Source organism: Oryx dammah, unplaced genomic scaffold, assembly GCF_014754425.2.
Source record: "Oryx dammah isolate SB20612 unplaced genomic scaffold, SCBI_Odam_1.1 HiC_scaffold_8, whole genome shotgun sequence".
NCBI lineage: Eukaryota > Metazoa > Chordata > Mammalia > Artiodactyla > Bovidae > Oryx > Oryx dammah.
The window spans coordinates 1,924,685-1,937,150 of record NW_024070192.1 but is presented as its reverse complement, the minus strand read 5'-3'; the positions used below and the strand labels follow the sequence as shown (position 1 = coordinate 1,937,150).

At 42.9% G+C, this 12,466-nt stretch overlaps 1 protein-coding gene across 4 annotated transcripts in view; it reads left to right on the top strand.

The window, feature by feature from the left end:
- Positions 1–743: 743 nt before the first annotated feature.
- Positions 744–12,466, top strand: part of ABCA6 (ATP binding cassette subfamily A member 6) — a 63,155-nt gene continuing 51,432 nt past the window's right edge. For 3 of the 4 annotated variants that reach the window (XR_005721714.1, XM_040244410.1, XM_040244412.1), the window contains exons 1-7: positions 744–1,195; positions 1,656–1,739; positions 2,238–2,338; positions 4,406–4,610; positions 6,228–6,389; positions 8,287–8,393; positions 8,766–8,992. Coding sequence is in view for 3 of the 4 variants with exons in the window: in XM_040244410.1 (XP_040100344.1) it covers positions 2,243–2,338; positions 4,406–4,610; positions 6,228–6,389; positions 8,287–8,393; positions 8,766–8,992 (797 nt within the window). In the remaining variant the exon portion in view is untranslated. Of the gene's footprint in view, positions 1,196–1,655; positions 1,740–2,194; positions 2,339–4,405; positions 4,611–6,227; positions 6,390–8,286; positions 8,394–8,765; positions 8,993–12,466 lie in introns of all 4 variants that reach the window. The other variant, XM_040244411.1, reaches the window with a different exon arrangement.

The window sequence follows — 12,466 nt, the reverse complement described above, 5'->3', positions numbered from 1 at the left end:
ATCTTTCATTGATCCAGAACTTTTAACAGTGTTTACAAACTTCTACCCCATCCCCTTTCCCTGAGACATTTACAACATCTGCATTTCTAAGTTTTTGCCAGTTTTTAGTGTAAAAAACACGTGCTATTTTCAAAACCAGAGCTAATTACCAAGGAGAGAAATGTCTATACAAAATATCATGACTTTAAATGTTTGTTTTAAAATTATACCTCTTTTCTCCAGAACGTATCTCAGCTTCGTGAATATTAACATCTGTGCCTTGGGAACTCTGTCAAATATTTGAGATTTCCCAATTCACAGACTTTGGTCTCTTGTTTTGTGGTTTACTTTGGCGGGTCAAGAAAAGTTTGTCACTCTTTACAAAGATAGACGATATAACGGGAATTGAATATATTTCAGTTTTTCCCCTAGTCGTCACGTATAAAAATTGACCTGAATCTTTTCCTAATTTTTTTTTTCGGTCCTTAGCAATCCACTTACTTTTGTTTTGCTCAGATGCCTTATGAAATCCTGTATCCATGATGCAAAGAGCAGGAGAAAGGAATTCGTTCATAATTCTCCCCTAGTCCAACTTAGATGTCTCTCCAAGGCAGACTATGGATTGCTTAGCAATTCAATTGTTTTTTAGGGAAAAAGAAAAAGAAAAACAAAACAACTCAGCCCCCACACGTTCTGTAGCGCGTGTTAGTCAGATATGTCCATGGCAACTGTGTTTAGGCATTAGTAGTGAAAAGAAAAAAAAAACAAAACGGCTAAAGATTTCTCATGCAGATTTAACCATTTTGCTCAGTTAGTTGCTCATTCACTGCCTTTTCTCCCGTCTTGGTCTCATCACAGTAGCAGAGCTAACTTTGTGTTCCTTGTTCTCTGTCTCCCCTGATCCCTGGAGTCGAAAGGCCGAGTGAACAAACACGGGGCTTGTTTAATTCCTAACCAGCCACGGAACAGTCATTTCCCTGCAGGATAACTGGCTTTTGGGGAAGAAAAGACAGAAAACAAAACAAGCTCATCATGAGCAGCTTGGTCTGGCTCCGCCCCTTCTCAGAAACCAGCCTGGGTGAGAGCTGCTGGAGTAAGCCTTCATTGAAGGAATATAGAAGAAGTGGCCAGAAAGACATTTCAACTGTTGCCTCAGGCAAAAAGAACTGTGCTTTGACCCTCTTTCCGGGGCACTTTTTCTCTCATTATCCTGACAGTAAGTAGAGTTCTGTTTTGTTGTGTTGTGACAAATATTCGGGTGGACGCTGCGAAAATCAATCTATTTTCCAGATGTTTCCAAATACTTGTGTGTTCTGTACTGAAGACCTAACAACAAAACATTCGTTTTTTCCCAGCCAACTTTTATTGTGTAGATACAATAATAGAACATAGGAAAACAGTAGAATTTGCTTCTGTACCAGCTAAGGGAGACTCATCTGAGTATTTCGATATGAAATCCAAAAGATATTTTATTTGCAAACATTTGGGCAAAATTACTTTGTGTGATTTCTTTCCTCTTTCTGTTTCTTTTTTCCCTTTCTCTCTTTTTTTCTTTTCTCGTTTCTCTTTCTTTCTTTTTTCCACTTACTTTATAGTTTTTTTTTTTTTGTCAGTTATTCAGGAACTTTTGAATTCTGAAAATTGAGGTAAATTGTTTTATGCTTCCTGTTTATCAGAATCAAGCTTCAAGTCACTTGAGTCTGGATAATTATTCCATGGCATAACTCTTTGGATAAAAGTTGCTCGATTCAATCAGAAAGGTAAATATCAAAAGAAAGTTCTTCCTTGGGATTGCTTCTAATGGACATAATTAATTATTTAGATGAATTTACATTATCAGAATTTTTGTTAATTAGCTAGGGCTTTTCTTTTTAAAAGTAAATAACAAAAATTGTAATTCAGATGAGATACTATTCAATCGTTCTATTCATATAATTGAATTTCTTTTATAAAATGTCAAAATGGGAAGTATCTTACAGGTTCAGAATTTAATTCTATGTTTTCCATTGTAATACTCAATGTTATTGTAAAATTGTGTAAATGGTCCGCTCTACTTCCTTACCAGTACTCATCTCCCAAACAGCATATATTTGATGTGAAATTTTATAATCATGATTATGATTTTAAATCCCTTTTTTGCAGTTCCTAAAGGTAGGTAATATTTTCCCTCAAAATGTGACCAAGGCTTTTTTTCTTATTACACTTATTTTTCTAGCTTATACTCCACCGTATCTACTTTCTCTTTATTTAATGAACAGGCTAAATGCATATGAAACAGAAAAGTGTATCCCAGCAAACTCAAGCACTTCTGTGCAAGAATCTCTTGAAGAAATGGAGGATGAAAAGAGAGAACTTGCTGGTATGTTTGACCATTTGATCCTTTTCAGTTAGCAGTATTCTTTTATTTCGTTGCCTCATGGTTCTCTTATATTTTAAGTAGCAGACTGCATTTATTCTGTTTTTTGAGGAGCTGTAAGGATGTATTTTGTTTTATTGAATGAAAGATTCTTTCAATTCTAGAGTGCTTTACAATTGTCAAAAGGTTCACACACACAATTTCCTAGAAGCCTTTTTGTTGTTGTTCAGTTGCTAAACCCTGTCTGACTCTTTGCGACCCCTGGGCTGTAGCGTGGCTTCCCTGTCCTTCACCACTTCCCGGAGTTTGCTCAGATTCTTGTCCGTCGAGTCGGTGATGCTGTCCAACTGTCTCGTCCTCTGTGTCCCTTCTCCTTTTGCCCTCGATCATTCCCAGCACCAGGGTCTTTTCCAACGAGTCGGCTCCTATAATAACCCTTGTTTCTCTCACCGCTATATTGCCCCTACCCCTTCCGTCTCCCCACTGGAAACCACCAGCTTGTTCTCTGTATCTGTGAAAACTGCATTTATTGGCTTTGAATTTCTCTCCAGTTATTGGAATTGAGAGCCTCACAGTCGTCTCTGAAAAACAACCCAGAACTGCAAAGACAAAGTTTTCCTCATATTTTTTTTTAAAAAAGGAAAGTAACTAAAATCTAATTCTGTGGTAATTAGATTATAAGCAATTATTGAGCTTCCTAGGTGGCTCAGTAATAAAGAATCTGCCTGCCGATGCAGGAGACCTGGGTTTGATCCCTGGGTCGGGAAGATCCCCTGGAGAAGGAAGTGACAGCCCACTCCAGCATTCTTGCCTGGGAAATTCCATGGACAGAGGAGCCTGGTGGGCTACAGTCCATGGGGTCACAAAGAGTCAGACACGACTGAGCACATAGCAACTATTAAAGCTGCCATCATGGGTAGTAAATTTAGAGTCAAGAAATACTAACCACAGCCTCTGCAAAAATGGAAGAATTTTAATTGGAGGCATTTATTTTCAAGGCCATAAATTTTCTACACAGAGATTATTTCCAAGAATTATGACCAAGTGACCCCACTGATTGTCTGTGTGCATTAAAGCCCCGAATCTCAATAGCTCAACGCAGCAAAGGTTTGTTTGTCACTCTTTGCAGTCTAAGTCAGGTTGGCAGGGAAAGGGACGCAGGTTGGGTCGGTGGAGGGATCTCCACACAGACACGCAGGGCCCCAGGCTCCTTCATGGGGCGACTCTGCCAGTGATCGCACGAGACCTTGGAGATTCTCCCTGGACCCTCAGGACGCGGAAGGCCTGAGACAGAAGAAGGAAGCTTGCGCAGGGCTCCATTAGCCGGGCCTGGGCCCACATCCCACTGCCAGAACTCAAGCATTTGGTCCCGCTTCCTTTGCAGAGGCGGGGAAGGCCATCTAGCATCTTGCCAAACAGGAGGTGATGAATGCCGATGGCCACTAGACCCTCTCTACCACTCCGCCCCTTCTCACGGATACGGCGGGGATGGTAATGGTTTAGTTGCTAAGTCAAGTCTGGCTCTTTGCGACCCCCACAGGACTGTAGCCCACCAGGCTCCTCTGTCAGTGTGGTTTCCCAGGCAGGAGTACTGGAGTGGGTTGCCGTTTGCTTCTCCAGGGGATCTTCCCAACCCAGAGATCAGACCCGCATCTCCTTGTCCTGGCAGGCGGATTCTTTAGCGCTGAGCCGGTGGATACGACAGCGGACAGAATGTTGCTCTTTGCCCTCCTGAATGCCTCCTGGGTGCCCTGTGTCTTATGGGCTCTGGGACCACCTGCCCGTGCATATAAGGACTGTGGGCCTGTTCGCCATCCTGGTGGGCCCTGCAATGGCTTCCACGGGAGCTCATGATTTAACGCAGGAGGTTAGCTCCAGCGGTAGAAAATGAGCTGTGTGGCGGCTGTCGTGGTGTAGATCTTGGGTTGGGTCTCATTGCTCTGAAGAGTGACGGCAACGGGAAGCCAACTACGTGGTGAAATTGGAATTTGTCTTCAACTGTTCTCTTCTGTTGACTGAGCTCCTTAAGGGATGACAATCTAAATTTGTTCTCTCTCTCTTTTAATATAGGAATGGGGGTTCCCGATACTTTTAGCCCTTCATATGTGCATACTTTCACATTTAAATGAAAATGTCCATTTTCCTGGAATGCCTCCTCAGAACCTGGGAAGGGTAGATAAATATAACAGGTCTTTTATGGATGTTGTGTACACACCAGTCTCCAACTTGACCCAGCAGATAATGAATAAGACGGCATTTGCCCCCGTTATGAAAGGTAGGTGTGCTAATGGCCAAAAAGTATTACTGATTTTATTAGTTTATTTTTTAGTTGAAGTACAGTTGATTTACAGTGCTGTGTCGATCTCTGCTGTACAGCACACTGACTCTTAGACACACAGAATCATTCCTTTTTCCTATTCTTTTCCACTATGGTTTATCACAGCATTTTGAATATAGCAGTATAGTGGACCTTGTCGTGCATCCACCCTGTATATAAGAGTTTGCATCTGTCCATCCCAAACTCCCGGCCTGCCTCTGCTCCATCCCCTTCCTCCTTAGCAGCCACAGGTCTGCCCTCTGTGTCTGTGAGTCAGTTTCTGCTTCACAGAATGCTCATTTGCGCCCTTTTTCATATTCCACATATAAGCAATATCACACGGTGCGTGCCTTCCCCTTCCAGATTCACTCAGTAGGATCATCTCTGTTGCATCCACATTGCTGCAAACAGCATTCGTTCTTTTTATGGCTGATTTGCATTCCGTTGTATATATGTACCACATCTTATTTACGTTTTTGATAAAATGTATGCGTTTTTAATTTGAAGCCACAGTTAACTGTGATGCTAATTATCTAGATAGCAAGATAGCAGAACTTTGTCAGTTCTTTCTCTCATTTAGCCTGAACTATTAGCCTTTTAAACCCTTCTGGCTTGATGAGGATCTACTTTGGGGAGGCCTACATTTCTATTGGAATTTAAATAAAGGAATAGCTTTATAATTTCAGATTTGCTGAATACTGCCTAGGAGGAATATGTTATTGGTGAGAGTGGGTGTTTTTAACATGGAAATATAATGATTAATATTTATAATTTAGGAAAAAACATAAATAAATTAGATATGATTATTATAACATTAATTTCAGAACTTTGAAAATTAAGGGTGAATAATCTAAGGATATTCTGTCTGCATATGGTATAATTTGTAAACATCTTTAAAGCCCTTCATTCTAGATTTTTGCTGTTTGGCTACACCATGCAGCTTGTGGGCTCTTAGTTCCCAGCCAGGGATCAACCCCATGCCCCTGAGTGGAAGCATGGGGCCCTCACCACTGGACTGCCAGGGACGTCCCTAAGGGCTTTCGTTCTAAATGAGGCTTTTCACTCATGGGCAGGCTGGGTGCAGTCTGGTTATCTACTCTTAAATTCTGGATTTGAACAGGTAAAATTGCTTGCTGTTAAAGTCACTGTGTTCTTGGTCACTGTATAAGGCAAAGACTATATGAAGTTCGTTTGCTTAGTAAAGCTAAAACCTGGAGTCCTTTGACCACATAATAACTGCTACAGCTACCTCTATTTTTGTACCCTGATTCTCTAATATATACTTCTTTCTTGACATAATCATTTTATATACCTAAAATTTGCCCTAGTGCCTGTCATTATTAAAGGAAAACTGTTAATTATCATGCATATCTCCTGATTTTAGAATCTAAAATGACAACCAAAAAATTCCTTTTTTTTTTCTCTTTTGGGTTAAATTTAATTTAAAGGTAGAATGATTTTTAGTTGATTCCAATGGAAAATAGGTGATGGCCAAGTTGAATATCACATTCTGTTTTGGTGAAACTCTAACAATCCTCTATGTTTTTTTTTTTTTTTTAACCATACAATTCACAGGAAGAAGAATCATTGGGGCACCAGATGAGAAATCCATGGATGAAATAATGCTAGACACTTTCTCATACAGCGTGGGTGTCATCTTTAACGACTCTTTCTCTTATAAGTTAAAATTTTATCGGAGATATTACGTTCCCATTTTGAAGGAGGATTTTTTCACAGGTGACTTTCCATGTAAAGTGTTACTGTTGCGTTTTGCATGTTTTTAACACAAGCACTAGGATGGGACGGGTGGCAGAGGTACCCGCGCGAGCACCAGATTTGACACACACCCTGCTGACCTTGTTGCAAGCTCAGTCGTCTCTTCCCCCCCTGAGGATGGCTCTCAAAAGCCCAGTGAGTCATCCAGCAGATATGTAGTGAATTCCCAAGGGCATGTTGGAAAGGACGCAGAGGTGATCGAGACTGAGGTCCCAGCCTCAGGTGAGCGTCAGGGTCAGCAGGACCGGCCGCAGGTGAGCAGTTAATGACCAGCGCGAGGAGAGGGGCTCGGGGCAGTTAGACCGGGGGCTCCCGAGAAGCCCTGTGATGAGAGAAGCTCTGCCTGGAGAAGTGATGGTTCCGTGCACCCCGGACCGGGTGCCGTATGTGGGGAGCCAAGGCCTTCACCTTCCAGAGAGTCAAGGGGGTTGTGGACGGGGGCGCCGAGCATGCAGTACGCGCCGCGGCAGAGGCGCCGTCCTGCCTAAGTGGGCAGAGCGCGCAAAAGGGGACGCGGTGGGAGGAGGAGGCTGGCCCCGCTGGAGGGCTGAGGCGGCGGAGAGGCATCAGGGCGCTTTGATCAGGGCAGACGCCGGTAGGCTCCAGGCCTGAGGGAGCGCTGGCCCCTCAGGGAGAGTGAGTGAAGCGGACTAGTTCTGCTTCACAATGAGATGTTCCTTCGGCCCTGCTTGCTGCACTCCTCTCCGCTCACCTGCTGAGCGATAGGACGCTCGGTGGTACAAAAGAGAGAGCCAAGCGTAGGATTTGATGGCCAGGATGCGTCTGCAAGGGTCAGCCTTCTGGTGGGTGACTGTTACAAGCGGTGAATAAACAGGAATTCTGAAGCTGGGGGGAGTCTTATTGCTGCAGAACACCCGTGATTTAAACGCCACACGTTCCCTAGACCAGAGTGGAGATGTTCTCATTCTGGCAGCCAGGAAAGGCCTGTGTGATGAGTTTACCTTTGTAGAGAGACCAGAAGGACAGGAAGGCCTGAGCCCCGGACCCTCCTGCAGGGAGAGCGTGTGGGCACGAAGCCAGCTCCGGTGCTGCAGCGCCTTTGGCTCCTTGAGGCACAATGAGACGCCCAGGATGGGCCAAACAGAGTGTTTGCTTCCGCCTTCTCTTCATTTTCTGAGACATCCTGTCATGCCACGGTTTCCACGAGTAAAGTCGCCTTATTTAGAACTTTCATTTGCTCCTTTTTCCTGTGGTTAGAAGTCCTGCCTGTTGAACATTGGGGTACACGTGTCTCTTTCAATTCTGGTTTCCCCGGTGTGTATGCCCAGTAGTGGGATTGCTGGGTCGTATGGCAGTTCTATTTCCAGTTTTTTAAGGACTCTCCACACTGTTCTCCATAGTTGCTGTACTAGTTTGCATTCCCACTCAGGATGGGGTACACATGTACACCCATGCGCGATTCATATGAAGGTATGGCAAAAAACCACTACAATATTGTAAAGTAATTAGCCTCCAATTAAACTAAATAAATTAATTTAAAAAACAAAACCCCCAAAAAAGTCCTGCCTGGTGAAGGCTCCTCTAGAGCAGTTTCTCTTGGATTCTTGTATCTTATTTTCCAGTCGCCTCGCTCCCGTACTGTTTGTTCTGCGTTTTCCTTTTATTTCTTTATTTTTTGAGCCAATAGCTCATTGCTCCCCCTCCTTCTCATTTTGCTCAGTCATGTCCGACTCTTGCAACACCGTGGACTGTAGCCACCAGGGTCCTCCATCCATGGGATTCTCCAGGCAAGAACACTGGAGTGGGGTGCCATTTCCTTAGCTCATTGCTAGAGTACAGATATTAGTGACTTTTCCTTCCATAATGTTGGTTCTGCTTCCTTTGTGTGTGATTATAGCTTACTGCCAGCGTACAAATATTAATGACTTTTCCTGTGCACTGGAGAGATACTGGAAAGGAGGATTCGTGCCTTTACAAGCTGCCATTAATGCTGCTATTATACAAGTAAGAAAAGTGCGCATAATTGAAGTGAGCTAATTCCAGAGGCATCAAGGTTTGATACAAGATGGCGTCTACTCAGGTCTTCATGTGTTTATATAATGAACTGGGTATCCAACTGGTAAAACTGACATTTAGGTGAAGGAGTACATTTTTTTTTTAACTTTAAATTTGCAAGTAGTTTTAGAAAGTTTGAAAAACAATATACAGGGAGGCACCCACCTGTTCTTCATCTAGTTTCTCCTGAAAGTAACATCTTGCATAACCACAGAACAGTATTTAAAACAGGAAATGTACCAGGGCCCAAGCCCCATAGCTTATTCAGATCTCACCAGTGTCTATACTTTAATGATTGTGTTCATTTGCGTTCTTCTTTAGACGACAGCAAATCACTATGTGATGGAGGAGTTGATGTCAGTTACTGCTGTAAATATGAAGACGCCACCCTTTATCTTTAAGGAGAACCTTCAAAATGAGATGTTCATTTTTTACTGCTTGCTTTACTTCTCCCCGTTTCTATATTTCCTATCACTCAACGTTACAAGAGAGAGAAAAAAGTATAAGGATTTGATGAACTTGATGGGTCTGCAAGATTCAGCCTTCTGGTAAGTGACTAATTCAAGTAGTGCAAGTGAATAAACAGAGAAATTCTGGAGCAGCGGAAGAGTATTACTGTTTTAGAACACCACCACTTAAACTCGATGCACGGCCTACTTTGTTGTTGTTGGGACTTTTTAATTTAGTTCTTATTAAATTTTGCTATGCAAGATAGTGATTCTATTTTTCTGGGCTGTATTTCTGTGCCATCATATATTAAGCCAATGGAACGATAGAGGTACCGTTAAGATCACAGAGAATAAAAAAGAATTACCCGGTGTCAAAAAGAAGATGTGTACCAGACCAGGTGGTGTAATTTTTAAAAATTTTTTTATTGGAGGGTAGTTGATTTACAGGGCTTCCCTGGTGGCTCAGACGGTAAAGCGTCTGCCTGCAGTGCAGGAGACCCGGGTTCAATTCCTGGGTCGGGAAGATCCCCTGGAGAAGGAAATGGCAACCCACTCTGGCACTCTTGCCTGGAAAATCCAGTACAGTGCTGTGTTAGTCTCTGCGGGACCACACGGTGCATGAGATTATACATGTCCGCATATCCACTCTTTTTTAGAGTCCCTTCCAATATAGGTGATTACAGAGTCTTGGGTGGAGTTTCCGTGCTATACAGAAGGTCCTCATTAGCGGTCTGTTTTATACACAGTGTGCATATGTCAATCTCAGTCTCCCAACCTACCTCCCCCCCCCCCCCCCACCCGCCTTCCCCTCTGGTAACCGTAGGCTTGTTTCCTGCGCCTGTGACTCTTTCTGTTCTGTAAACAAGTTCCTTCGTACCTTTGCTTCTAGAGTCCACGTATAAGCGATATCATACGATCGCTGTCTTTCCCTCTCTGACTTACTTCACTCAGCCCGACGACCTCTAGGCCCGTCCTGGCGTGACTTCCTTCTTTTTGTGTAACCGAGTATTCCTCGTCGTGAACGCGCGCCCCGCGCGCCCCGCGCGCCCCATCCGCTCCCCTGCGGGTGGACACTGAGGTCGCTTCCGTTTCCTGGGTCCTGTGGCGGCGCTGCAGTGAGCGCGGGGGTGCGAGCATCAGTTTCCGTTTTCTCTGCATCAGTTTCCGTTACGGCCCAGGGCCGCATGGCAGCTCCGTTTTTAGTTGTTTAACAGGAGTCTCCGCGCTGCCCTCGATGGTGGCGGACCGGCTGGCGCTCCTGTGAGACGGGTGGGAGAGGGCCCTCTCTCCACACCCTCTCCAACACGTTTTGGGTGTGGATGCTCTGAGAGTGGCTCTTCTGACCAGTGGCAGGTGGTAGCTGGTTACAGTTCTGCTTTGCCTTCCTCTGATAACGGGTGACGCTGGACATCTTTTCCAGTGCCCTCCCACCTGGCCCACCCAGGGTTATCACTTAGTTTCTCCCCACTTCCTCCTGATGAAGAAAGTACAGGCTTATAATGGCTAGTTTCTGTTCAGAGATTGAGTACCAAGGATATATTTTTTTTGAGCAACTAAATGCCATATATTGGAGTTGAGATGGCCTATTACGGTGCCCAGTCCGGAGGTTGGCAGGTAGGAAGCACTTTATAAGAGCACTTGCTTCTTACATTGATATACTTAGATCATATCTTACCCCATTTCACAAATGATTTAATGTGATTTTAACATTTATATTTCAACATGATTATCGTATATGTATATATGTCTCTATGGGTGTGTATATTATAATAAATAATAATTGAGGAGTAGAAACAAAGATTGGGCAAAATAATGAGTAGATAAGATTAACAGATATATATGCAAATCATACAATCTGCATATTAAAAAGCAGAGACTTCGCTTTGCTGACAAAGGTCCGTATAGTCAAAGCTATGGATTCTTCGGTATTCATGTACAGATGTGAGAGTGGGACCATAAAGAAGGCTGAGCACCCAAAAATTGATACTTTTGAACTAGTGCTGGAGAAGACTCTTGAAAGTCCCTTGGACAGCAAGGAAATCCAACCAGTCTAATCTAAAGGAAATCAGTCCTGAATATTCATTGGAAGGACTGGTGCTGAAGCTGAAGCTCCAATACTTTGGCCACCTAATGCAAAGAACTGACTCACTGGAAAAGACTCTGATGCTGGGAAAGATTGAAGGCAGGAGGAGAGGGGATGACAGAGGATGAGATGGTTGGATGGCTTCACTGACTCAATAGACATGAGTTTGAGCAAGCTCTGGGAGATGGTGAAGGACATGGAAGCCTGGCGTGCTGCATGGGGTCATGAAGAGCTAGACACAACTTAACAAGTGAATATAATCTCTAAACTTCTAAGAGGCCAAGGCTCTTAGAGAATTCTGTGACAGCAACTGTTACAAAATTCATACTGTCTAGGAAAAGAAAAAAAAGAAAAATAATCTGTTTGCTTTACCCTAAAAGAAATTTTGCATTTTTCAGTGTTGAGTCCTGGGAGATATTTCTCTGTATACTCCCCCTAGCAACAAAATGCTGTTCATGGGTATAGTACTTATCTGCAATGGAAGAAGGACTACTTATTGAACAGCTCTTTATAAGAAACTTATTTGCTGAAATAAAATTAAGGTCTAGGAAATTTTAAGTTTCCTATAAAGTATATTTTATTAACAGTAAGAGTTTTAATTCTAATATAACTGAATTATGAAATAGTAAAAGGGGAAAGTGGGTCTTGAAATTTAAAAAAGGAAAGGAATGTTTGTTCAGTGAAACCTTGGGAAATACAAAGAAGTAAATGGTGTTTGTCAGGAGGAAAGAGAGAAAGAGGAACTCTACAAATGACAGTATCCCTGCAGCCATTTTAGGGCAGGTAGGCACAAGCCCACTCTGGATTAAAGTCAGGAAGGTGCTGGTTGTTTAGATGAGGCTTCATTCTCAGGGTAAATGCTTCTTAGTATGCATGTAACCTAAAATTTAGCAAAATGGATATATTTAAAACTAACAAGGAAAAGAAAAATCTGAAATGTTCTTATTAAGAACAGAATGTCTAGTGGTAATAAGTTTTACAACACTCCCACTTTTTTTTTAAACTAAAGCAATAAATGTGAAAAGCAGTCAATATTTACTCTAGTGATATCTGAAATTGCTTTGTTTTATCATGAAGCTTTTCATAGATATATTAACATCCCCCCCAACTCCACCCACAACTCCCTGCTATAGATTCCTTTTCTAGAAAGGTTTAACTTCCTTCATCCATAGTCCCCACACCCTATGGCTTTTCAGTTCCTACCTAGAGCAGTTCCCTTCTATACTCAGGAAGTGAATTCTGTAGAATGCGGCGTGCCTCTCCAAAAATGCTGATTGTCTAGCGCAGTCTGGATCCTTGTAATGACATAAAAGTTTAAAAACAAATTGAATAAGCAGTAATTAAACATGCTCTGATACACAGAGTGCCTGATGAACTATGGATGGAGGTTCGTGACATTGTACAGGAGACAGGAATCAAGACCATCCCCCAAAAAAAGAATTGCAAAAAAGCAAGATGGCTGTCTGGGGAGGCCTTACAAATAGCTGTGA